The sequence below is a fragment of the Cyprinodon tularosa genome, unplaced genomic scaffold (genome assembly GCF_016077235.1).
Source record: "Cyprinodon tularosa strain WSP-4 unplaced genomic scaffold, ASM1607723v1 ctg14, whole genome shotgun sequence".
Taxonomy (NCBI): domain Eukaryota; kingdom Metazoa; phylum Chordata; class Actinopteri; order Cyprinodontiformes; family Cyprinodontidae; genus Cyprinodon; species Cyprinodon tularosa.
In genome coordinates, this window is record NW_024038220.1 from 1814797 (window position 1) to 1842593 (window position 27797).

At 38.4% G+C, this 27797-nt stretch overlaps 1 protein-coding gene across 7 annotated transcripts; it reads left to right on the top strand.

The window, feature by feature from the left end:
* Positions 1-6503: 6503 nt before the first annotated feature.
* stat3 (signal transducer and activator of transcription 3 (acute-phase response factor)) lies at positions 6504-27044 on the top strand. Of its 7 annotated transcripts, none has more exons than XM_038278298.1 (25): positions 6504-6729; positions 9143-9287; positions 9635-9878; positions 9955-10047; positions 11491-11572; positions 11675-11775; positions 11934-12085; positions 12529-12687; positions 12805-12897; positions 13052-13111; positions 13238-13267; positions 13350-13443; positions 13529-13576; positions 13671-13754; positions 17631-17729; positions 17817-17952; positions 18038-18090; positions 18177-18271; positions 18419-18558; positions 18655-18876; positions 18986-19028; positions 20991-21038; positions 21276-21335; positions 25977-26074; positions 26198-27044. In XM_038278298.1, the coding sequence occupies exons 2-25, from the start codon at positions 9160-9162 to the stop codon at positions 26236-26238; spliced, it is 2403 nt and encodes an 800-aa protein (XP_038134226.1). In that variant the 5' UTR covers positions 6504-6729; positions 9143-9159; the 3' UTR covers positions 26239-27044. The 7 variants fall into 7 exon arrangements, with proteins under 7 accessions (XP_038134226.1, XP_038134224.1, XP_038134229.1 ...); XM_038278296.1 differs by lacking the exon at positions 21276-21335 and adding an exon at positions 23239-23298; XM_038278301.1 differs by lacking the exon at positions 21276-21335.
* The last annotated feature ends 753 nt before the right edge of the window (positions 27045-27797 follow it).

Here is a 27797-nt window from a genome sequence, read left to right on the forward strand (position 1 = left end):
GCTCAGCATCCTTCTCTCCTATCCACTGTCAAACAGACACACAACCCCCCTCTGACCCAGAGCTCCCCTCTCACACTTCAGTGTTTTATTTTTCACCTCTACCATGGACCCTCTTGTCTCTATGTGTTTTTCCTCAACCAAATCAGAACATAGTGCTGCTCCCTCTGCCTTTCACCTGTCTGTCTTTAGAAATCATGTGAATATGGCAACTGGAGAGAATGAATCGCAGTAAGTCATCACGTCCAGATGTTGTCAGTCCCAGAGTCCTGAATGTCTGTACAGAGCAGCTTTGCGGGATTCTTCTGCACATCTTCAACCATAGTCTTACCCAAGAAAGGTGTCATTGATGTCGAAGACCTCCTACCTTGTTCTGCTACCAAACAAAACTTAGCCAACAATCCCCACTGACTATATGTCTGTTGGCCTGACATCCCAAATATGAGAGAGACTTCAGTTGTTCACCTCAGCAAATAAACAAGCAGCTATCAGGACCCTCTGCAGTTTGCTTTTCGCCTTGGAGTTGAAGTTGAAGATGTCTTCACACACCTGCTTCAACAAACCCACTGTTTTTCAGACAAGGAAGACAGCACTGCGAGGATAAGGTTATTTGATTTCTCTAGAACATGTAACATGATTCATCGTGGTTTATTTTGTCAGAACCTCCAGAAGACTCATGTGGAGGCATCAACAATTGCATGGATCACAGACCACCTGACAAACAGACCACAATTTGTTAAACAGCAGCATCAACTGTCTAATCAAGTAGTCATGAGCACCACAGGGGACAGTGCTCTCACCATTCCTTTTTACTTCTATACACCTCTGACTTCCAGCACCAGACAGAGTCCTGTCATATGCAGAAATACTCAGATGACTCTGCAATCATTGGGTGCATCACAGATGAACAAGAAGCTGAGTACAAGGAGATTTTGAACTGCTTTGTGGAAAAATGTAGAAATATTCATCTGAATCTAAAAGCAAACAAAACAAGGAAGAGGATTGTAGATTTCAGAAGAAACAGTAACAAATTAAATCCCATTAGCATCATGGGAGAAGTGGATGTAATGGAGGAGTATCAATACCTTGGTATTCACCTGGACAACAAACTTCACTGGAGATACAACTGTGAAGTTGTCTAAAAGAAGGGACAGAGCAGACTATACTTATTTAGGAAACTTAGGTTTCCTTGGGTATTTGCAGCAAGATGCTGCATATCTTTTATAAGTCTGTTGTGGAAAAACTTTTATCTTAAGCTATCATCTGTTGGGGTAGCAGCTTCAGAGCAAATTACCTAAAAAGCTCAACAGACTGATAAAGAATGCTAGCTCTGTTCTAGGGACTCTTCAAAACTTCTGGAGATTATTTCACAAAGAAGAATTTTTCATAAAATGAAGAGTATTGTGGACAACAGTGAGCATCTTTTTCAGAAGATTGTTAATCACCAACAGACTGTCTTTGGTCAAGGGCTTCACCAGCTGCGGTGCAGGACAGACAACAACAGAAGATCCTTTCTGCAAACTCATTGACAAAAAAAACGCGGGTTAATACAACATTTAGTATCTATTAAATCAATAGATTCTAAATCAATAAAATGTGTTCAAATTGAATGGAATTCTATTTATCAAAGCACAAAGGTATTTCTTGGTACTATGCAAAATTTTAAATTTGATTAAATTGAAAAATAGTTAATTGATCTAAAAAGGAAAATAAAAATGCTGGATGTCCTTTAGCAATCTGTCTTGAAGCAGATCTGGAGAAGCCTTTGTCTGAAGACTCTGTGATAGTGTTTAACATTCTACTGAAGAATGTAGGTAAGCTCCAAAAGTTCAATATGTAGCCTGGTGAAATATGGAAGTTATTCTACACTGATTGCAGATGCTTGAGAGTTTGTGGTTTGTAAAGCATTTACTCAAACATTTAAATAAAATGTAAAAAGAAGAATCATTAGCTTTGTCAAAATTATTGTATATTTTATATGTATTTCATCTACCTGCCTGACTGAACGCAGCTTTCTACACTCATGAGCATATCTGTACAACCAGTATCATCAAATAATTTCTTGAACAAAACCTGTCTGACTACATGGAGCTTAAAAGGGCTTTAATAAATGTGAAGATCCATGAGAAACAAAATCATTGTCATCTATTACCATTAGAAGGGGTTCAAATGACATCGCCAAGCATCTAGGACTCCAGTACACCACGATGTGCGCCATTATCTCCAAATGGGGAAAACTGTGTAAACCTACCCAGCAGTGATTGCTCAACTGGAGCACTATACATTCTAGAAGGTTGTTCTTGCATAATAGACATCTCCAGTGAGTTAAGGAGAAGCTTGACCAAAGTATCATTAATGGTAAATGGCCATTACTTATATGGTGCTTTGTCAAATCAAGGACTCCAAAGCACTTTACACTAAAATCAGTCATTCTCCTTTTCACATGAATATGAAGAGTTGTAAGCTGTAGCCATAGCTGCCCTGTGGAAGGCAGTTTCATCTTGCCCTGAGAGAGGTAAGACTCCATTATAGTCGTTGCCTCCAGTATCTCTGTTCACAAATAGCAGGCCCCTACCTGTCCAACAAATTTAATCAGCCAATCTTAGGGCACCAACTCAATTCATTTAGGCATGTAGACCTGGTCAAGGGAGGATGGGGATGAAAGGTGATTTAAGTGAATTTGAACATGGTATGATTTTTTGTTGCCAGATGACTATTCTAAGTATCTCAGAAACTGCTGATCTACTGGGATTTTTACCCCCAGCCAACTCTAGGGTTTACAAAGAATGGTCCGAGAAAGATAAGATAGCCAGCTGGTGGAAGTTCTGTGGACTCAAATGCCTTGTTGATGCCAGAGGTCAGAGGAAGATTGCCAGACTGGATCGGGCTGATGTAAGGGCTACAGAAACTTAAAAAAAAAAAAAAAACTCTCGCTACAACCGAGGTATGCAGGAGAATATCTCTGGATACACAACAAGGCAAATCTTGAGGTTGAAGGGCCACAGCAGCAGAAGACCACACCTGATGTCACTCCTATCAGCTAAGAACAGGAAACTGAGGCTACAATTCAGACGGGCTCACCAAAATTGGACAATAGAAGATTGGAAAAGTGTTGCCTGGTCTGATGAGTCTCAATTTCAGCTGTGACGTTTTGACTTAGACAGACTTTATTGTCATCTTTTAAGTCTAAGTCTAAATGTTAGAGCTGACATTCACCAGAACAGGAAAGACTTTTCCAATCTTAGATGGCAGGCTCAGAATTTGGCATAAACAATATAAATCTATCCTGCGTTGTATCAATGATTTATGCTGGTGGTGATGGTGTACTGGTGTTGGGGTAATTGTCTTGCCACACGCCCCCTTAGTACAAACTGAACATTGTGTCAAAACCACAGCCTAGCTGATAAGTATTGCTGATCATATCCATTCCTTTATGACTACAGTGTACCCATCTTCTGATGGCTACCTACTTCTAGCAAGATAAAGTGCCATGTCATAAAGCATGAATCATCTAAGACTGGTTTCTTGAACATGGCAATGAGTTCACTGAACTCAAATGGCCTTCACAGTCACCTTTGGGATGTGGTGGAATGGGAGATACGCATCATGGATGTACAGCCAGCAAATCATCAGCAACGCTATGTCAATATGGACTAAAATCTCTTAGGAGAGTTTTAAGTACCTTTTTGAATTTATGCCACAAAGGATCAAGGCAGTTCTGAAGACAAAATGGGGTCCAAGCAAGTACTGGCAAGGTGTATGTAATAAAGTGGCCAGTGAGTGTACGTAGTTGACAGGCCAAGATAATGTAATGGGCATGTGGGTAAAAAATGGTGCAAGGTTAAATATTTCTTTCTTTAGGAAGAAACAATATAATCAAGAGGGTAGAATCAGAGTACAATCTATCTGAAACTTAAACTTTTATATCAAACATCATGCCTTGTAATCAAAGCTAGTATCATGGTTCTCCCCTAGTGGGACTTTTATTTTTCATCATCTAAGTAATTCTGTTTTGTTTATTTTAGGTTTATTTTCGGTTTTATGTTATATTTAAGCCTGTGTTAAGTTACTCTCTGTTGCCCCCTTGTGCCTGTCTCCTTTCTAGTCTCTTCCATCCACACCTGCCCCATATCTACTGATTATCCTGGTCTTTGTTCAGTCTCCCATTTAAACTCCTCATGTTCAGTCACTGTTTGCTGGTTCCTTGTTATTTTGTTGCTTCCTCATCTGTGGCTGCCCACGTGAGTTTTCCCTGACGCTTGCTGGTTTTCGCTTCTAAGTATTTTTGGATGTTTGCTTCAGTATCCTTAATTAAACCTACTAGAACCTGGCTCTGCCTCACTCATCTCCACATCTAGGTCCTCAAGCAACGTTGACACCTAGACAGTAAATCTTATTCTTCCCTAAACACCTCTGATAAAACACAAAAATACTTGTCAATACATGTAATATGGATTTTGAAAAAATTGACATTTGTTTTAAAATATCACAATAAAATAAAATTGTACAGTATAGGATTCTGTACTGTGTGTTCTTGTCTGCTCTACTGAAATAAAAAAAACCTTAAAGTGGAGCTTGCAATTTTCATGAACCTTTGTTGTCAAATATTTATGATTCAATCTTTTCTGTAGTGCTTAGCATTCATTCAACATGTTGCTTTTGTTGCATTTAGAAATGTACTCAAGTTTCTCAAAACCCACATAATTAGACAGAAAAAAACTGTCTCCATGGTCACAGTTCATCTCAATATATTTGCTATCCTTGATAAAACAATAAGTAGGAAGGAAATTTGAGGCAGAAAGAGAATAGCCTGACAAAATGAGAGATTACTGGTAAGCTATGTAAGGATTATTACATTTGTCCCCCATCCTACATATAGTTTATTAAAATCAGTACTTCGTTCACATTGATATAAGACATGCGACTGCAATGGATGTAAAAAAAAATAAAATTTAAATAAAAAGGCAACAACATAATGCAAGTCTAAAATACTTTTCAGAAAAGAACTAATATAATGTGGAGATCCACTGAATAATGAAAAGGCCCCCTTGCTTAGATGTAAAATCTATCTGCTCATAAATCTTAAAATAAAGCTGTCATCTTTTGACAGGAAAAAAGGGCAAGGAACAATGAAGGGGGGGGGGGGGGGGTGCTGTTTTTGAAATATGCTCAAAAGTTGATGCTAACAAACAATGACACTACTCAAGTCCTGCCACATTAGATCATGAAAGGAAAGCATACGAGGCATCAGACAGGAACAAGAGGAAAGCTTCTTCTTTTCCTCCCTGCAGATTTGTCTGACCTTGGTCTATAGCTGCACAAAAGCCCATGTGGCAAGAAACACTGTTGAAATAATCAATGGATGTGGAAATACAATTAAGGAGAGTGCTCTCTAAACACAGAGCAGCATAAGGGAACGGAGACAAAAAATACAGACAGGGAATGCATGTGTGTGATATTATAAGTATAAGCAATTGTTTCATGGTGAAGCAGAATTAATAGGAGTTGTTATGAATAATTAAATAATAAGTTATTATGTATGATTAGATAGGTATCATATTTATCTTCAACCACTGACAAAACTAAAACTATGTGATTTAAGGTTAGGATTGAGAAAGTATTGTTGTTTTACACATTGGATACTTTGCCTTGTTCAAAACTATATCTTTAAATCTAGCCTTGCACGGCTAAAAAATGTTATTATGAATCACTAATGCTGAATAAACATATATTTGTGTTTTATTAATATGATTAGATACTTATTTTTATCTTTAACCGTTGACAAAATTAAAACTATGTGATTTAAGGTTAGGATTGTGAAGGTATTGTTTTGACACATTGGATACTTTGCCTTATTCATAACTACTTTTAAATGCAGCATGGCACAGCTAAAGAATGTGATAATAATTCACTAATGCTGAATACACAAATAAGTGTGTTTTATTAATACTGACTTCTTTTATGTTAAATATCGTTTTGAAACGCTAATATAAATAAAATAACTTAATTATGAATATGATCCTTCATTTTCTAAATGACATCTAGTTTATTTGAGACACAGAAGCGTTATCTAATATAACTCGTGCTTCCGTTTAGTTGTTTATTCTATCCGCGAACTCTGAAGACGTATTCACGTATCTATTAATTAATTTTAAGTCTCCTAGATCAATAGAGAAAGGCCCTTGTGTTATTAACCTCGATGACGACAGCATTTGCCAGTAACTCAGATGACTTCCAGGCTGGCTGTTCTGCTAAATGGTTCAGCCTCCCTCCGGGACAGTCCAATGTTTAAGCCTAAATATGGTCTTCAACCTGGGAGGGTGACTTTGGCGGAAGAGCACAGTTCAGGCAGCAATAAACATAGGGAGCTCAACCTAGCCTGCTATTTAGTCCCGCCTCTTTTCTGCAAAAGACGCTTTCCTATTGGCTGTAGAAGAAAGGCTCCTTCAGGATTGGAGAACCTTGCTGACAGTAATGAGGAAACTGTGATATGTTTGGCTGGCGCAACTGCAGTCGGTTTGATGGGTTGGGCGCTTAGTAGTTGCGTCGGAGAGTTTTCTCGTGTTGGGGAGAGAAAATCAATAGATATATTCTGTAAATTCCAACTCTCATTTATGGTTGTTCGTTATTTTTTTAACGTACAGGACTTAACTGGCAGCTATTGTCAGTGTATATAGTCTGGAGTTAACGGTTTTCGTCGGAGAAACTTTCGCAGAAGTGACAACGACCGAGGTAAGGGACCATCAGTTGACTTCTGCATTTCTTTTTTTCTTTATTACAAAATAAATTCTGGGAAGCGAAATCTTCTCCGGTATGGTTTAGTCCCGGGTTATTTGTAACAGAATGCTTAGCTAGCTCTATTGCTACCCTGCTAAAAGTACTGCACAGCAACTAGGTCATCGGTTATTCGGTGTGGAAACATTTTCTGCGTCCGCAGTGTTACATAAGTTAAGCGTTTTTCCCCTCTTTCCTTTATTTTTATATTTTAGATCCACTAACTTTACTGTGAAAACACGTGTTATTTTATTTTCGAGATTTTGACACGCGTTATTATCTAAAACTGATATTTGGACGGCTAAAATTGAAGAAAAGTAATAAGGATCATATTTAGATCAAATTAATCTTAAATTGGATTATGCCTTGATGGTTTGTCACGCCCATCTCCATGTCATCTGCGGGCCAAAGTGTCTGATAACATCACGGTTTATTTATTTCAGAAAAAAACAGACGTTTACAAACATCGATTGACTGTTTTAGATGTCAAATAATCAACAGACTCTTTGTTTTTAGTGCGTTTACATTCGGTTTAAGATTAAAAACAAAAAAAAACAAAGAAAAAACTGGAACCTTTGCGTGTTTATGGTTTTCTTTGTTCACGGAAGTAGTTCCTGGAATATCACTGATATTGTTTAAAGAATCCCAATGTGCTTTTACCAGTAAGAGGCGGGCTGTTTCCAGATATTAGACGGCTACATAGAAATACCTGACCTTAAATGGCCGATTATTGTGGATAAATTGTTTTAGGTGAATTAGATCTAATTATATAATTGAAGGTACAAGTGTTTCTTTTCACTTATGATCCATACAAACCAGGGTTTGTGTGCTTTACCCTTTTGACCCAGACTATTATTGTCTTTTAGATGCCTGCTAAAAATGAAACCCTGATGTTTTTTCTCTCTGTGATTGTACACACTGAATTATTTATCACCCTTATGAGACCCTCCCCATATGTCTGTATATTCCTACATAGGTTAGTAAAAGGCAGTGAACATACTGAAGTAAGAATTATTAGGATCGATATTAGGTTACAATAATACAAAGTGGGGAAGATGTCTGTAATTTTAGAAAGTTGAAAGACTTGTCATTGTTTTGGTGGTGAGGGTAACTAGTTCTTTGAAGTGATGCTCTTGGTGGTTTCACTTGCCCAGAAATTCACATCATGAAGCATCTTTTCTATGTGCTAGTGAAAGAGGAACAAAGGTCGTATGAAAGTCTTGATAATTGGGAGACAACTGATATGGGTGGAGTGGGGGGAAAAAATCCCTCTACATCTGTATCAGTTTATTGTTTCTTGAGACGCAAATAAAAAAATCTGAAGATTTTAGTTTCATTTTGAACTGTCCTTTGTTAATTCAGACACCAGATGACTAATTTGATCCAAACGTAACCCCTATGCTCATGCAGTGTGTTATATAAGGTTGTTTCCCTTACAGTATATTATTTATTGTAAAGGTGCTAATAATGATACCTCTGACCTGTTCCGATAATTAATTACATACTTTCACATCTAAACACTCCCATTAGTGTTGTGGATAACTTGCAGTTTATTGTAATTACACCGATATTACAACAATTTCATCAGTGACTAAGGATCTTTTTTTGACTCGATTACTCTGAATTTTTTCCTGCATACTTTATTAGACACGTTTCTGTTATGCAATTGAAAAACTGGTTATTCGTGACCGTTCATTTACTGGTAACCTGTTCATGTACACACTCGTTTTACCGGTACAACACTTTTCAGCGCAATAACAGCCAATCAAAAGATCTCTCCTTTTTTTTAACCTCCAGGTTAGCCTGGTTCTGGCTAAAAGAGAAGCCGCAAGACCCCGCTAGATAGACCCGATGTGTAACACCGGTCTTTGTCTGCAGGTGCTTTAAAAATGTGGCTAAAGTTGCACTTTCTAGGTAAAACGTGAAAAAATCGAAACCGGTCTTTTTAGGTCCATGCTTTATCAGATAAAGGAAAGTGATTCTATAGTTTCAAGTCCATACACTCACTAGGTTCAAGATAACTAAGAAAAGGAAGTGTGGTTTTTGGTTGTTTCCAGAAAGCAGCATCGGGGCAAAACTTTGGTCAGAGATCTTAACTCTAATCTGCTTGGAGAGCATACAGCTGATCAAGACCGCCTATATTTCTTGTTGGAAGCTCAGCTTTTCACTGCACAGGAAGCGAGTTTGCTAAGAAGGAGGCCCCATACAACCTGTCATCGTTTTCAGAGCAAACGCTGCGTTTAGCCATTTCCTGCCGATAACCGGGAGATATGTTCTGTTGAGGCATGTTCTTGTTTCTTGTCAGATATGTGTATTGCTTTGGCTATCCTGCTTTCGTGGTTGTTGCAACTTTTTCGGTGTGTCATTTCAGAAGCATCGTGTTTCAGGATGGCCCAGTGGAACCAGTTACAGCAGCTGGAGACCAGGTATCTGGAGCAACTCTACCACCTTTACAGCGACAGCTTCCCTATGGAGCTACGGCAGTTCCTTGCCCCGTGGATTGAGAGTCAGGACTGGTGAGAATTATTCAGATCTTTGGTTTTTTTCCTCTTTCCTTATTGCTGATTAAGCATATTACACTAGAGCACTTTATACATATCATCCTTCTTTACTACAAAGGAACCATTATTTCTTATTAGCTTACAACACATAAAGCAGTGAAATTTTTTTTTTTCCTTGATTCTACTAAAAGTTCTACAAAATTACCCAAATGCAATATATTACATAATTTATGTTTTAATAAAATGTTACTTTCCGCCTCATATACTTGTAATGTTTTCCTGTTTATTTGAAAGCTGGTTAGGTTTCATTAGAAGTGGGTAAAACCTGATCTGTGTTTTATTTTATAAATTTTTTTCACTAGGGCTTATGCTGCCAACAAGGAATCACATGCCACACTGGTGTTCCACAACCTCCTCGGTGAAATAGACCAGCAGTATAGCCGTTTTCTGCAGGAGAATAATGTACTCTATCAGCACAACCTACGCAGGATTAAACAGCATCTGCAAAGTAAATATTTGGAGAAGCCCATGGAAATTGCACGCATTGTTGCCCGCTGTTTGTGGGAGGAACAGAGACTGTTGCAGACTGCCACCTCTACTACACAGGTATATGTCTGTACCCAGCTTCAGAGAGTAGGGTTATTTATTTAATCATTATTGATTATATTTATTTTTATGACAGGATGGCCAAGCAGCCCATCCCACTGGAACAGTAGTGACAGAAAAGCAGCAGATACTGGAGCACAACCTTCAGGACATCAGAAAGCGCGTGCAGGTGTGTCCCCACTTTTCAGCCACAGTTGTTGCAGACTTTTCTGTGTGCTTTATAAACAGACCATGGTTTATTTTGTTAGTAATCTGCTCTGTTAGTGCAAATTATAAAGCTTTGACCAAGCAGGTGAACATGAATATACATTTGAACTTAAAGCTTATAAATCCCCCGTCATTGTCTTTTTAACCTTAGTATTATGTCCGAGTCTGTCATCCATCTTTATTTATCCTGTAACATCATACCTCTGTAACATGCTGGATAGATGGCTTCATGGCGTATGGCAAGCAATTTTAATATTTAGTGTTCAAGGGAGATTTTAAACAAATTCTCTGCAGGAATGAATTATTTCTATAAACTACATTTCAGATATACTTAATGACATTCTTACGGGTCACAATTAAAATTTTCTGCTCTTCTATTGCATCATTCTGTGGAGAACCAACTCTGCCACTTTTAAAAATAAATAAACGCTCAATAAATAAATAAGCATACAATTAATTGCCCCCCCCAAAAATGCAATAAACAAATAAATGAAGTTAGAAATTAAATTATACAGTGTATCAATCTCTTTTAATTAGCTTCTTCACTTATTTGCCTTTGTTATAATTACTTTATTTATTTATTACTTTAAAATATATGTGTGTGCATGCTGTAATATTTTTGTCTGTTTTATTTAGAGGGAAGTTGACCCTCTAAGACCCACCCCTCCTCATTTGCATAAGGAGGCAGAAATGCATACAGAAATGTAAAAACGACAGGGAGAAATAGTGTTGAAGAACTAAATAGGGTAAAAAATACAAAAAAGAATAAAACACAAAAATATTATCACATGCACATAAATAAATACTTAAAAAAATAAGTAATAAATAAAGTTGAAGATTATAATTGACAATAAATAAATAAGGTAATTAATACAAAGGCGAAAAAACAAAGAAGCTAATTAAAAGAGATTCATACATTTATGTCTCACTTTATAATTTAATTTCTACCCACATTTATTTGTTTATTGTATTTTTGGGGGCAATTAATTGTATGCGTATTTATTTATTGAGCATTTATTTATTTCTGTATTTATTTTAGGATATTTAATTTTGGACACTGTTTGTTTGAATTAGAGTTAGTAATAGGAGCATATCATTTATAATAAATGTTAAAAGGGCATGTCATTCCCAGCAGCTTCTCACACCAGGCCGGTTCTTACTGTAGCACCCTCAACGAGCAACTGTTGTAACAGTTTCACACTGTTTAACTGGTTTTGTTTTATGTTAAACATGGAGTCTATAAGTGAACCCAGAGCAGCTGAGTCGCCCAGACTATCCTGGTGTGAAAACAGTCATATTTGTATAAAGGCATAATTATTTAACATCTTAAAACACAGCCTTAAAACCACCTAAAGTTGTTTTATCTGTGATAAATTATCTGAAATATATTATTTTCTTCCAACAGGATATGGAACAGAAGATGAAAATGCTTGAAAACCTCCAAGATGATTTTGACTTTAACTACAAAACCTTGAAAAGTCAAGGGGGTATGTTTTAAATGTTACCCTATCAGCTTTAACATGGCTGTTGATAGGTCCTTATAAATGTAACTCTTTATCTGATGGACTACATGTTTGTTGTCTCTTCAGAGTTGTCCCAGGACCTCAATGGAAACAGCCAGGCAGCTGCTACAAGACAGAAGATGGCTCAGCTTGAGCAAATGCTGAGTGCCCTGGACCAGCTCAGGAGGGTAGGGCTGTTTTCACTCATATCGAGAGTTGAAAGCAAAAACATGTTTGCTATATTTGTTTTACCCTAATAATGTAAAAAAATTAACGCATGTCTGGACCACAGAGCGCTAGTGTCCTTTTAAACCCTTGTTTAATGAGTGTTCTGTTGATTTTATAGCAAATCGTGACAGAAATGGGAGGTCTTCTGACAGCTATGGATTATGTGCAGAAGAATCTAACTGATGAGGAACTTGCAGATTGGAAGAGAAGACAACAAATTGCCTGCATTGGAGGTCCACCTAACATTTGCCTCGATCGCCTTGAAACATGGTACCTAACTAAATTAAGCTACACTAAAAAGCATTGTCATTCCTATAAAATCTCCAGCCTGGTTCTGCTGGGCGTTTCTTCCTGTTAAAGGGGAGTTTTTCCTCTCCACTGTCGCTACAAGCATGCTTAGTGTGAGGGATTGCTGAGGAGTCAATGAGTCAATGCAATCAACTGGTTTTCCTTAGATAGATAGCTTTGTATTAATTTGACTGTATGATCTGGTTGAACTGTAAAGTGCCTCGAGATGACATGTGTTGTGAATTGGCGCTATATAAATAAACTGAATTGAATTGAATTAAAAGTTCACACAGATTTGACCTCTGTCTTTTTAAATGAAATGAATTAGTCAAGCTCACTGTGTTCTGTTTTATTATTTACCTTCACCTTAAACAAGTTGTATTTGCCTCATAAAATTTTATACCTTCAACTCATTTTCTAATCAGGATCACATCCTTGGCTGAGTCCCAACTCCAGATCCGTCAACAGATTAAGAAACTGGAGGAACTTCAACAGAAAGTGTCCTACAAGGGAGACCCCATCATTCAGCACCGGCCAGCTTTGGAGGAGAAGATAGTGGACCTGTTCAGAAACCTCATGAAGAGGTAGTGTTTTATTTAGTTAGCAACAGGGATAACATCTTGTTACTTGAATAGAATGCTTTTGTATGCTCTTAATGATATTTGCTATAAAAAGACATCCTGGAAATGTTTTACTTTTAGCGCCTTTGTGGTTGAAAGACAGCCTTGCATGCCCATGCATCCGGACAGACCGCTGGTCATCAAAACAGGAGTGCAGTTCACAACAAAAGTCAGGTAAGATTCAGAACTGCATCACAAATATCACCTCAATTCTACACATTTATTTATTTCTGTTTTACATATTAAAACATGAAAATAAGAAAAGTAATTTACAGCTCGACATAAGGATAACCTTCTTCCCGTTTCTTTTTGCTTCGTTTTTTTCAAGGTTGCTTGTAAAGTTTCCTGAACTCAATTACCAACTGAAGATTAAAGTTTGCATTGACAAGTGAGTTTTTGCGATTGATTCATTAATTCTTCTTTCCCTATCGTTCTGCTGATTGTAGTCTCACAAATAGTTATTTTACTGAAGGACAATTAAAGGCTTTACTGATTGAACCCTTTCTTTTCTCAGGGAATCTGGGGATGTGGCTGCAATTAGAGGGTAAGCTGAGGAAAAACATCTTTAATCTTTTGTATCAGAAGAAATTACGCTAAATCTCCTTTTTCTTTTTTTCTTCGTCTAGGTCTCGAAAGTTTAATATTCTCGGCACAAACACAAAAGTCATGAACATGGAGGAATCCAACAACGGCAGCCTTTCAGCAGAGTTTAAACACTTGGTAAGTTATGGAAAGCAAATCTCTAAGCTGTTAAATTGAAGTGATTGGAAAGTGATCTGCTGAGCTGACTTCTTGTGTGCTGCAGACTCTGCGAGAACAGAGGTGTGGCAACGGCGGCCGGACCAACAGTGATGTAAGTCTCACATTCAGGAACATCCATCAAAATGACTCCTGTTGAAGTTTGGTGTACTTGGTTTTAATCATATGGATTATTTATTTTTCTCTAGGCCTCTCTCATTGTAACAGAGGAACTCCATCTTATCACGTTTGAGACGGAGGTCTATCACCAGGGCCTTAAGATAGATCTAGAGGTGAGTAGCTGCTGTTTGTTTCCAGATCTGGGGAGACATTCATTAAAAGTCAGCTGAAATATAGGAATTAATGTCTGATTTATGTCTTAAGAAACACAAATATTCTCCATAATTGTTCCACATATGCTTTAAACGTGCAATTTCATAAAATTGACTTTACCAATAATAGCAGTTTTGACCTCATTGGCACCACTGAGGTTAGAATAACCCAAAAGTGTTCTCAATGCCGTGTAGACATTTCTGTTTGCTGCTATGTAAAAATGGTATAAATAAGATGGAACTTATGCTGTCGGCACCTTTAAAAAATTAGATATAGAAAATATGAAATGCTCAGAGGGTTTAAAGGAAAATATTTTTAGGTTTGTATTTTAAACCAGGTTGTGATTGTTACTGGGTATTTTATTTCTAAGAAAGTCACCAACCTTTTGTCAGTTAAATTTTAACAACCATTCATGCCAATTGTTATAATAACCTCCCCCCAAATGTAGGGTAGATCAAATCCAGTGTCTGTTTTTGATACCAGAACAGCAGACGGTACATCTGGAAAGTCAGAACTTTAAAGACGAGCATACATTTAATGCCTTTCACACCCAGACTATGCTATTCCAGATGGTTTTGGTAAATGTACATTATTTTCTTCCTACTGTGAAAGGAAATCTGTTTCCATGCAGGCTTGTGTGTCCAAGCTTAAAAGTTGTAGGGAAGTCATATTTAGAAAATTTCTATTTAAAAAAAAAAAAAAAAAATCCTGTCTTAAAAATTTTTTTTTCTTCGTTATCTTATGCAGGCCAGTTAGTTATACATCAGCCTGTACACCTAAATTCAGCCAATCATATTTAACGGTCATAGGATCTTGAATTATATGTCGTAGCTAATATATGCAATGGTAGGAATAAGAAATAAGGATAATTTCCTTTCCCATTGAGTTCCATCCTAATGTTCACGGGGATGGACGTCTGTGTCTTCGACAGGCGTAGAGCTAACAGAACTGGCAGCGTTGCGAGGCAAGGGCTAAAACAAACTGTAAGCCTTCTACACCAAACCAAGCTTCTGCCGCCCTGGCGTCCTCTTCCACAACATCTTCGTCCCCGCTTTCCTCCTTTAAATTACCGTATTTTCACGACTATAAGGCGCACTTAAACGCCTTTTTTCCCCCTCAAAATGTGCGGTGCGCCCTATGGTGCGGTGCGCCCTATGTGTGTTGTAACTGCGACTTTTGAGACCACCTCATTGAGGAGATGATGAAAGAGTGGCTGAAGGAGACCAGCTGTTTTTTTTTCCACTCATAACCATTAATCTGTAACTCCATGCGTGCCCATCTCACAGCTGATGTGAAAAACATGGGGAAACAAATTAACCCTGTGCTCGCTGTTCAACCGCTTGACATCGGTGTGAACCGGACCCAGCAGGTGCAGCAGAAGCAGCGAGGAATAACGTGTCTGCTGGCTCTGTTCTTCAAGCTTTTGCAAAAGCAGGAATTATTTCTGAGGAGCCGCGCTGCACGGAAAGTGACTCTGACAGCGCAGAAGGGGAAACTGGCATGTCTGATTTAGCGCAGCTGTTTAATTCAGAAACAGAGGATGATGACTTTGAGGGGTTTGATTAATACTTTGTAATAAATACATGAATAAAGCACAATCATACTCAGTTTTGCTCCCGCTCTATTTTTCTACCTGAAAACTTAATTCAACAGCAGGCTCTGGTCCGCGCATCCGGACTCACCTCCGCAGGTGTTTTTTCATCTAAATAATCTAAATCTTTTTAAGTGAGAAAGTCCACCTGAAAATTTAATCATTGCAGTCAGCTCATCCAGATTATTATCCTGCCTATGTTTTAAGTTAATTTATGCGTCAATAAACGAAGAAGAAGGGGAAACTGGCATGTCGGATTTAGCGCAGCTGTTTAATTCAGAAACAGAGGATGAGGACTTTGAGGGGTTTGATTAATACTTTGTAATAAATACTTGAATAAAGCACAATCATACTCAGTTTTGCTCCCGCTCTATTTTTCTACCTGAAAACTTAATTCAACAGCAGGCTCTGGTCCGCGCATCCGGACTCACCTCCGCAGGTGTTTTTTCATCTAAATAATCTAAAATCTTTTTAAGTGAGAAAGTCTACCTGAAAATTTAATCATTGCAGTCAGTTCATCCAGATTATTATCCTGCCTATGTTTTAAGTTAATTTATGCGTCAATAAATTGTATCAGAGGAGTAATCACAGCCCTGTGTCATCAGCGATGTGTCTCTCATGGCCAGCTCCCAGGTTTGAATAATACTTTGTAATAAATACACCTTGCAGCTTTATTTGCTGTGATCAGTGGGAATAAAGTAGTTTTAATATGTTTTTAAGTGGGAAAATCCACCTGAGAGGACATGTACCTGTATATAAAAAACGCGCCCTATAGTCCGTGTGCCTTATGTGTGTGTTAAATACAGAAATGGGACACATAACTGAGAGTGCGCCTTTTAGTCCGGTGCGCCTTATGGTCGTGAAAATACGGTATAAAATATATGACGCAGGAGTCTCATCCACGACCTCCGAAACAAAACTCTCCTCCTCTTGCATGTTTCCTCTGTCCATAGTGTTCCTTAAAGGTGTCGTTTCTAACCTACTAGCAGTAAGTTGCTAGCTGGTTAGCAAGATGCTTCCGAGAAACTGACTACAATCAAACTTGCTTGCGAGCCTTCCGCCACAAAAATCCCTCCCCCTTAATAAACGACCAATCACATTCACTTTATTCGCTCGTGTAAAGTCGGGCACCACTCGGGAGAATTTGGAAATGCAACCGTTGGAACCTCTGGTGGTTAGTTGTGATGAAATAGAACAAAAGTTACATATGTATCCACAGTTCTATGAATCCAGGGTGACTGCCAGAGATTCTCTATCACTTGAAGTCCTTGCTTCTGCAGGAAGATTCTGTAGAAACAGAGCCGTGATAAGACCTGCATATATAGCTTCTGAGTGGTCATCCAGGGTCTCAAAGGTGACACTGAAACTGTGCATGTGTAAAAGGAACATTCAGTGCTTTTAGCACTACCCTCTGGCAGTCATCTGCGGTTTCATAGGACCGTAGGGGCATAGGTAACTTTTGTTTTCTGAGGTTTGTTACAAATATGGCAAACACTGTCCATGTGTTTGCAAAGCAGCAGCTTTCTCTCATATATTAGGTGTAGTGTTGCGCCGATGCCATTTTTTGGCCCCGATACCGATACCCGATACCTGGCTGTGCAGTATCGGCCAATACCGATACCATAATAATGTAAAATAATTGCCATCATGGCTTTGTCAAGCTGCTGCTTACCTTTGTGAAGCAGGAAAAAATCTAATACAAAGTGAATCCAGTAGAAATTTATATTGCCTACCAGGAGTGGGTGACAATAGTTGAATAAACGTATGGCTCTCAAAATGGTATTGGTGCCCTATTTGTTGGTACTCCCCGATACCGATACCACCATTTTAGGGTAGTATCTGGGCCCCATCTGATACTGGTATCGGTATCGGTGTAACACTAATTAGGTGTATGTCCCAGGTGAGCCCTGCACCAATCTACTTCTGTTACACAATCTCTGCTTGATGCTATAAAAGCACACACACCCTGTGATCCGGGTGGATTAACTGTTTTGATTTGACTAGATAGAGAGATCTATAATGCTGGGGTTCTCATTGTCTTTTTATGGGAGTATGATGATCTGAAAAAAAGCTGTTTAAATTCAGATATTCTGAGTAAAAATTTGTGGATGAGAAGTGCAGGTACATCAGAAGATAAAAGTTGATCATCTCTGTTTTTTATACGCTAAATGGGAGGGATACAGTTGAATAAAGAAAGTATTTTTTCCGAACATGAAACTAATACTGAAGCTGTCTTTGTGTACAGACTCATTCGCTGCCAGTGGTTGTTATTTCAAACATTTGCCAGATGCCCAACGCCTGGGCTTCTATCCTGTGGTACAACATGTTAACTAATCACCCAAAGGTAAGACAGCACCCTCTAGTGGGAAAGGTCTGATTTTTCCAAGTGGCAAACATTAAAAAAAAAAAAACTCTGTTTCTCCTTTTAAAGAACGTGAACTTCTTCACCAAGCCTCCGGTGGGAACGTGGGACCAGGTGGCTGAGGTGTTGAGCTGGCAGTTCTCTTCAACCACTAAGAGAGGCCTGACCATTGAGCAGCTGACCACGCTGGCTGAAAAACTACTTGGTAAAAAAACAAGCTAAAAAAAAAGTTTCTAAAAATGTTCTGTGTCCCTTTTTATACTTATAGTGTTCTGTTACTTTTGATACAGGGCCTTGCGTAAACTATTCCGGGTGCCAAATAACATGGGCCAAGTTCTGTAAGGTACTACACTTAACAGTTATAAATAGACCAGTCTGCCTTCATTGTTTTACTTTATATAAATAGTTTCTTTCCTTTTTCATTTACAGGAAAACATGGCCGGAAAAGGTTTCTCCTTCTGGGTGTGGCTGGACAACATCATTGACCTGGTGAAGAAGTACATCCTCGCCCTTTGGAATGAAGGGTGAGAAGTCGCACTTTGTTTAGACTCATACCTTCAGGCTGTGTCTGGAAATACTTGTTCACTTCCTGTTATAATGTAGAAACAATATAGACAAGCAATATAAACTCTCTAAAATTGCAGTTTGACATTTGATTTCTCTGTTAACAGATACATCATGGGTTTTATCAGTAAGGAGAGAGAGAGAGCCATTCTGAGTCCAAAGCCTCCTGGCACATTTCTTCTGCGCTTCAGTGAGAGCAGCAAAGAGGGCGGCATAACATTTACGTGGGTAGAGAAAGACATTGGAGGTGAGTCATATAAAAACCGCTATGTCGTTCCTGTGATGAAATAATCCGACTTTGTTGTCATTACTTTTTACGTTTACGTTTTTGTCCATTTTGTAGGAAAGACCCAGATCCAGTCCGTAGAGCCGTACACAAAGCAGCAGCTCAGCAGCATGTCTTTTGCAGACATCATCATGAGTTACAAGATCATGGATGCCACCAATATCTTGGTCTCACCTCTTGTTTATCTCTATCCTGATGTAACCAAAGAGGAGGCTTTCGGAAAATACTGCAGGCCGGAGGCGGCTCATGAGCCTGAGGCGGCAGGAGACTCGACGAGCAGTAAGTCACTACAGGGCATCTACACAGCTTTAACAAGTGCTTTCAATGCCGCCTGTTTGGGGTCTTATGTGCTCAATGTTTTAACTAAGGACTTATCTTTCTCTTGCAGCTATCCAGCCATACCTCAAGACTAAATTTATCTGTGTGACCCCGTAAGTACCCATCATTCTGCTCTTATAATTGGCTGTCGTTTTTAGTGCATCTCACCTGAAAACTTCCAAACTCAACGTGGATGTTTTCTTTTATATCTTGATATTTTCTGCTGTGAACAGAAAACTTTTTTTGTTTTTTTTAAACAGAACAGAAACTTAATAATCGTCCTGCGAAATTGCAAGAATTTCTTTGCACTCTCAGTGCTGAAACCCTTATGTTTTGATTAAACATAGCCAAAATACAGGACCTTATTAAAGTATTAGGGCTTGTTGTCACAAACCGCAAGATTCAGACCAACACAAAGTTGCTCGTAAAAGCAGATGAAAGAAAAAAAAAGGTTTTTTTTTTTTCAAATTCCTTGCTAAAGGATGTTCTTAAAGGAATAGTACACCCAAAACATGATTAGCCTTCATTTTCTACTCACCCCCATGCTGAACAACACCCTGGAGTACTTTTTTGATATCTCAAATGCATCTGGAGATCTGGGAGGCTTCTTGCTGTCTGCTGACATTCAAATAATGGAGGTCTATTGTGCCCGAGACAGAAAGGTCCATAAAAGTCCACAAAAACGTGTCAATATTCCTCCATACTGCTCGTCCAATGTATTCCAAGTTTCCTGAGTGGGTAGCATCCAGAATTTACTCGAAACGAAGTCCTTTAGAATGTTTTTAGAGCATAAACAGTAGTGTATAGGATTTCCTGAAAGCGCGCGCCGGCGCGTTCATGAAGCTACGGAAGCCGGCAGACCAAACCAGTGCGCATTCAGCGTCTGCTCTTCCAATAATGCAAGCGTAGAAGAAGAAATGTGCCGTTTACCTGTGCAAAGAAAGAAACAACGAAAGAAAAATGTCTGAGGACTTCAGTGTTGAGGAAGAGCATGAGTTCTTTGCCGAGCTGAATGCGCTGGTTTGGTCTGCCGGCTTCCGTAGACTCGTGAACGCGCATGTGCGCGCTTTCAGGAAATCCTATACACTACTGTTTATGCTCTAAAAACATTCTAAATGACTTCGTTTCGAGTAAATTCTGGATGCTACCCACTCAGGAAACTTGGAATATGTTGGACGAGCAGTATGGAGGAATATTGACACGTTTTTGTGGACTTTTATGGACCTTTCTGTCTCGGTCACCATAGACCTCCATTATTTGAATGTCAGCAGACAGCAAGAAGCCTCCCAGATCTCCAGATGCATTTGAGATATCAAAAAAGTACTCCAGAGTGTTGTTCAGCATGGGGGTGAGTAGAAAATGAAGGCTAATCATGTTTTGGGTGTACTATTCCTTTAAACCTTTTGCGTGCATTTGCATCCAGTCTGCTTAAGTCGATACTTTAATGACCTTCCGCTGTTATGGTTGCAAGCTTTCCTATGTAGCTCTATCAGCTCTGCTGACATTTGAGTCCAATCCTCTGCAGAATATGTTTGGACATGAGCCTTTGAAGAGTTTAATAAGGTCTAGACTTTGATTTGGCTATTTTAACAAATTAATTCGCTTTGATAAATATACTTCTGCTGTAGCTCTGATGGAAGTTGATCCTCTGCCCCAATCCCTGCAGCTTCTTGACCATCTCTAACGTACATCATAGAGTAGCTTGATTTATACTGCAATAAATTACACTCAGGATGATTGAATTTACTAAGTAGTTAACTTCTGAGGACCATTGCTTGCACTGGATTTTGTTTAATGATATATCCCATTAGAAGAGTCTGAATACAATACATTTTCACAGACATTTGCTACTTTATTTTTCACATGAAATTATCATTATATGTAAAAGTTTGCAGTTAGAATATGAAACAATATTTAAAAGTCCAAAAAACAAAATATATTTGCAAAGTACTGTAAATATAATTTATCAGAAACTTTCAGAGATGGACTACCAGTAGTTTTGGACTTCTGTTTTCTTTATTTTTATTATTATTTATTTTTGGTTTCTTGTTAAGTCTATTCCATATGTTTACCAGGAAGATGTACATGGCAGAACTTGGAGCTGAACTGAATCACTTCCTAAAGTAAATATAAAAACTTGATGCAAATTTAGTCTGTAATGTGTTGATAAGTAATAATTACTAATGGTTGTAAATTAGTTACTAATTTTCTTGGAGTGGAAAAGACAAAAGGACCTAGAAGAATGGTGGAGGTTAAGGGATAAAGGATACCCGCCGGTGTTACTGTGGTGCTTTGTAGGTTTGAAAGCGTGCTGGTGGCTTTTGAGGTTTTCTCAGTCAGATCCTGACCTGTCTCCATAGGTGTCCCTCCGTGTTCATGGACTTGCAAGACAGTGAGCTGCTTGGGAACGGATTCCCAGGGTAGGCCTCATGGGGGGGAGGTCGCATGTAGGGATGTGTGTTCATTACCTCTTTTTTGTTGTATGTTTATGTTGCATTTTATTATACAGTTGTGCTTCACAGATATTACTCCAGTGATCACATCTGTATAATTTCCATTTTTGTATGTATCTCACAAAGCTCCTCTCAGCTTAGAGAATTTAGCTTTTCTTTTATGCTAACAATATCAATGGCATGTCATTACTGATCGTTGATGCCTTTCGTTTGTCCTCCTGCTTCTCAGACATTTTTTCATAACCCTCCATTCAAAACCACTCACTGTGTCAGTCACTTGTTTCGGGAGAAGGGCACAATGATTCCACGCAGTGATAGTGCTATGTCTAATGGTGCATCCAGACCAAACGCGGTGTCTGCTGTGATTTTCGCCAGTGCCGCTGGAAGTTCACCACTCTACATTTCAGATGCACATTGTTTACGCATTTGGAACGCATCATCAAATAGGAGGAGTTTCAGCTGCGTGAAGCTGAAACCCCACCAATGTGGAAAAACTCAGCAAATAGACTGAATGTTTAGTGCCTCATCAGTACAGGTTTTTGCAGTTAAAATGGTAAATACATTTTTAAAAATCTGGATATTTTTTAAGTCATCCAGAGGTCAACCATACCCCGTTAAACTCGAATCAAAATTACCTACTTTTTTAGTGCTACTTGATTTGTGCATGTTAAACCGGCTTTGGGCTGATTTGCCTTTTAAGGTGAAATCATTTTTCGGTAATTTCAGTTTCACTATTTTGGTTGATGACTTTGCCATCTCAGCAGATATTAGTGCTGCGCTTGTTTCCTGTTGTAAAGTTATTGCATAACTTCACATATCATTCCTGTGCTGGCATTTAATATAACAGCAGGCATGTTTTCCTTATTTAGGGGCTGGAATCATGGTTTATTATTTAGTACATCACCAGCCTCCCAGACCCTTCTTGGTCCTGCCGTTACCCCTAGCAACCCCATAGCATTGACTGTAAAGGTAAAGGTAAAGGTTGGCACCTCACAATAAAAGCACAGTTGTATGTTAACTTCACGGACTGCTGCTAAGTGGTTCTCTATAAATTGGCTTGGGATTAGGTTTACCATCCATTTTTACGAAAATCCTGGAAAGTACAGAAAAAAGTAGATTATGGTAATATTCCGTCATCTTCCTTTTAGATCTCCCCACGTAGAAAGCATCAATGCTGGGGATTGGGTAGCAACAGACTGGGGTAGGTGCTGGAGGTAAGGGAGGATGATTAACAGTTCTTCAAGACAAAATGTTTTTTTTTTTTTTTTAAACCCATCTAAATACCTGTTGAGAGCGTTCCTTATTTCTACCTTTAACATTATTTTATCTGTATTCCATTTTAACTGTAAAAAGCTTCACCTACAACCAGTCCCTGATTGGTTGCTGTGTCGCGATTTCATAGAAAAGTTCAGCTCATTTCCACTTCACCGATCACCTCTCCTCTCTCTCCATGCGGAGCTGCTGTTTGACAACACCTCAGCTCTAACTAGTAGCGCGAGGTGAGAGCGAGCAGTGAGCGTCGTCACCGCATGGGATTCATCGCCGGTCGCTTCTCTGCGCAGTTAGCATAAGGATATGCAAATCCAGCGTTCTCACCGCGGACACTGCACTCGGTCTGAATGCACCATAAAGATGACTTTGATGCAAATCAATAACATTTCAAAAGTCAAGTCAGTTGAGCTTAAGATTAAGGAACCTTGTAAATTAGTTACTAATTTTCTTGGAGTGGAAAAGACAAAAGGACCTAGAAGAATGGTGGAGGTTAAGGGATAAAGGATACCCGCCGGTGTTACTGTGGTGCTTTGTAGGTTTGAAAGCGTGCTGGTGGCTTTTGAGGTTTTCTCAGTCAGATCCTGACCTGTCTCCATAGGTGTCCCTCCGTGTTCATGGACTTGCAAGACAGTGAGCTGCTTGGGAACGGATTCCCAGGGTAGGCCTCATGGGGGGGAGGTCGCATGTAGGGATGTGTGTTCATTACCTCTTTTTTGTTGTATGTTTATGTTGCATTTTATTATACAGTTGTGCTTCACAGATATTACTCCAGTGATCACATCTGTATAATTTCCATTTTTGTATGTATCTCACAAAGCTCCTCTCAGCTTAGAGAATTTAGCTTTTCTTTTATGCTAACAATATCAATGGCATGTCATTACTGATCGTTGATGCCTTTCGTTTGTCCTCCTGCTTCTCAGACATTTTTTCATAACCCTCCATTCAAAACCACTCACTGTGTCAGTCACTTGTTTCGGGAGAAGGGCACAATGATTCCACGCAGTGATAGTGCTATGTCTAATGGTGCATCCAGACCAAACGCGGTGTCTGCTGTGATTTTCGCCAGTGCCGCTGGAAGTTCACCACTCTACATTTCAGATGCACATTGTTTACGCATTTGGAACGCATCATCAAATAGGAGGAGTTTCAGCTGCGTGAAGCTGAAACCCCACCAATGTGGAAAAACTCAGCAAATAGACTGAATGTTTAGTGCCTCATCAGTACAGGTTTTTGCAGTTAAAATGGTAAATACATTTTTAAAAATCTGGATATTTTTTAAGTCATCCAGAGGTCAACCATACCCCGTTAAACTCGAATCAAAATTACCTACGTTTTTAGTGCTACTTGATTTGTGCATGTTAAACCGGCTTTGGGCTGATTTGCCTTTTAAGGTGAAATCATTTTTCGGTAATTTCAGTTTCACTATTTTGGTTGATGACTTTGCCATCTCAGCAGATATTAGTGCTGCGCTTGTTTCCTGTTATAAAGTTATTGCATAACTTCACATATCATTCCTGTGCTGGCATTTAATATAACAGCAGGCATGTTTTCCTTATTTAGGGGCTGGAATCATGGTTTATTATTTAGTACATCACCAGCCTCCCAGACCCTTCTTGGTCCTGCCGTTACCCCTAGCAACCCCATAGCATTGACTGTAAAGGTAAAGGTAAAGGTTGGCACCTCACAATAAAAGCACAGTTGTATGTTAACTTCACGGACTGCTGCTAAGTGGTTCTCTATAAATTGGCTTGGGATTAGGTTTACCATCCATTTTTACGAAAATCCTGGAAAGTACAGAAAAAAGTAGATTATGGTAATATTCCGTCATCTTCCTTTTAGATCTCCCCACGTAGAAAGCATCAATGCTGGGGATTGGGTAGCAACAGACTGGGGTAGGTGCTGGAGGTAAGGGAGGATGATTAACAGTTCTTCAAGACAAAATGTTTTTTTTTTTTTTTTAAACCCATCTAAATACCTGTTGAGAGCGTTCCTTATTTCTACCTTTAACATTATTTTATCTGTATTCCATTTTAACTGTAAAAAGCTTCACCTACAACCAGTCCCTGATTGGTTGCTGTGTCGCGATTTCATAGAAAAGTTCAGCTCATTTCCACTTCACCGATCACCTCTCCTCTCTCTCCATGCGGAGCTGCTGTTTGACAACACCTCAGCTCTAACTAGTAGCGCGAGGTGAGAGCGAGCAGTGAGCGTCGTCACCGCATGGGATTCATCGCCGGTCGCTTCTCTGCGCAGTTAGCATAAGGATATGCAAATCCAGCGTTCTCACCGCGGACACTGCACTCGGTCTGAATGCACCATAAAGATAACTTTGATGCAAATCAATAACATTTCAAAAGTCAAGTCAGTTGAGCTTAAGATTAAGGAACCTTTTTGATCCAGTGATTTATGCCTTTCACTAGAGAGACGCTCAATCTAACCCAGTCAGCATGCTGCACCTCGCTTGGAACGCCTAAATTCTCTAAACCGGTGGTGTCAAAACATTTTGTAGTTAAGACTAAATCGTCAAGGTGAACGCAGTCTACGTTGCACAAAGTTTTTGGTTTGTTTTTTAAATATAAATAGTTTTGTTTTACCTCCTTACTAAACAAGTGATACTTTAATTAAACAAAACTGTCTGATTTGAGTAGAAAGGCAAACTTTAATTCATAGCTTTAAACCATAAGAAGTCTCACATGTTAGGATTTATCAAAAAAGGACTAACAAAAAAGGTGTTTTGTGGTCAGTTATTCTCTACTTTTCGTCTGCATTAACTGTGGCTGTATTTAGTTTTTTTTTTTTTTTTAACGAAGAGGTGTTTTTACTAATTCTTTGTTTGTTTCTTTTGTTTAATCCACTAGAAATGTGTGGTCGTATTTACGTATTTAACATCCAATAAACATGGTTTGTAAATAAAGAGTATATATAGAGTTTATATTAAATCTAACATTGTATCACTTAAACAGATTGCAAATTGAAAATTAATTTAACAGCTTGATAAACTGGTCCTATTCTTAAGTTGTTGTCACAATGAGCCAAATATTCCCCAGTTCCAGGTGTTTTACACTCAAATATTTGCCCCTTTATCTGCCTGCAAACATAAGAAACGTGTAAATAATGGTGCATACTGACCCAAACATTAGATTATTTACTGTATTAATAGCAGACTGGTGATTGAATAACAACTTGAATATTTGTCTTAAAGTGGGACAATGCTGATCTAACCTCTTCGATCTAAGTTCAACATTTCCATAGTCGTTTCAAACAAAAAATGTTTTTATGTGAATATCTTTGATACGCAGTGTTATGCAGTTTGTTCCCGTTTGTGTGTCTTTACAGCACAAATTCTGGAAACACCAGTGACCTGTTCCTCATGTCGCCTCACACTCTGGAGTCTCTGATGCCGCCTGAAGCTGAAGCTAATCAAGGCCATTTGGGTAAGTGGCATTTAGCAAACACAAACATTAGGTTTGGTTGTCCTCAAGCGTTTCTATCACAGCGTTATTTAAGGTTACATTGCATGGCATCAGCATTAATTTTTTTTTCCTCTTTATTTTTAGATTCAATTACTCTGAACATGGATGTAGCATCTCCCATGTGAAAGGAAATATCATCCTCTTTGGGTTTTTTTTCTCCCTTATGTTGGGATTTGACCTTATGTGTGAGGATTTACTAATGATGTCTTTCTCTGTACACACGGTTTCCCTGTATAGTTTTTTTTTTCTGTTCCTGTGTAAAATTACCCTCATTCACATTTAGGGGGGAAAAAACAGCTTTGTTTTTTTTTTTATAATTATTTTAAAGTATGATATTAAAAACTGCCTTTTACATTTGGGTCATTATGTGTTTAAACCTATTTTTTTAGGTATTTTGTTTTCCTTTTTTGTTTTTGTTAAAGTTTCTGAAAAAAATATGCATAGGGAAATGTATTTTTGAGAATACTGTCTGTTTATTGATATTTTAAGCTCTTTTTTTGTTAAATAAATGTAAGACATATTTCGGTATAAGCTATGTGCTCCTTATTAAGTTGTGCTAGATCAAATGCCCTTTTTAACATTTTAAAATCAACCTTAAATTTGGATTCTTCCTGCCTACATCAGTTTTTTTTTTCTTTATGAAAAAATGTAATATATCTGTTACTTTTCAGTTTTATGACGAAAAAAGCGGTAAAATACTTCTACTGATTAAGAGGTTATTTTTTTACAGCTTATTGTTTCCCCTTACAGCGACATGTAAAATGTTCATTTTAAAAATGATGTAGCTTTTAAAGTAAAGTAATGTCAGATGCAATCATGTTAATCAGGTTGGCATTTAAATCAGTGTTTGCATTTAATTTTTGTGCTGGAACTGGTATTATCAGTCATTTATTGTATCATTCATTACAAATTAAATCATGTTTCACACAAAGCACATGGTGAGCTCTGTGGTTATTTTATTTGACCTCTCAAATGTAAAAGAAAACCTTATGTCAGCAAAGATTTGTTTTTCTCCCTGTTTGTTTTGCTGGAATTGAGCCCATTTTTTACCAGCAGATAATTAATCTTAGTACAGGTAACTCGGGTCATACAGAAATATGTTTTTCTTAACTTTACATTTCAAACATGTATGGCTGAGCAGTTTATTTAAATCCAGGATGCTTTAGCTCATCCAGAGGTTTCCCTTTTTACCAGCCTTCCCTCTGCCAAGCATGACAGCCCACACTAACAGATTTAAACTGCTTTTTTCATCCCATGGCCGTGAGACAACTACTACTGATTGCTACAAATTGCAGCCATCCAGTGCAATAACTAAACAAATGCAAACATTCGTGTGCATTTTCATTTACAAATGGTAACATATACATGCTCATCATGGTTCAAATGGCAAAAACAGGACTCATCAAAAACAACAGACTCTGGAGAACGACTGGTGGGTATTTCTGACGTGATTCTTGGGCTGTACTCAGAAGGATGATCTTCCAGTTGCTTAAAAACATCAGTCCTACAACTACAGATTGTTCTGGTGTGGGCCTCTCTGAGCATTTTCAGAAAAACTGAGTCTATCTCCAATTTAAGCCTGGTTTGCCTTTGCCATGACCAGGAAGACTGAAAAGACCATCCTAAAAAGATCATTTTGTTTCGTAGTACTGCACAACAAACTCCATATTTTGGTTCATTACTA

Bases quoted from the DNA above. Each gene is read 5' to 3' on its own strand.
- stat3 (XM_038278298.1), top strand. From the start codon at position 9,160: ATGGCCCAGTGGAACCAGTTACAGCAGCTGGAGACCAGGTATCTGGAG. The intron at 13,444-13,528 runs GTAAGTTATGGA...TGTGTGCTGCAG, and splicing joins CAGCAGAGTTTAAACACTTG to ACTCTGCGAGAACAGAGGTG. The intron at 17,953-18,037 runs GTAAAAAAACAA...CTTTTGATACAG, and splicing joins GCTGGCTGAAAAACTACTTG to GGCCTTGCGTAAACTATTCC.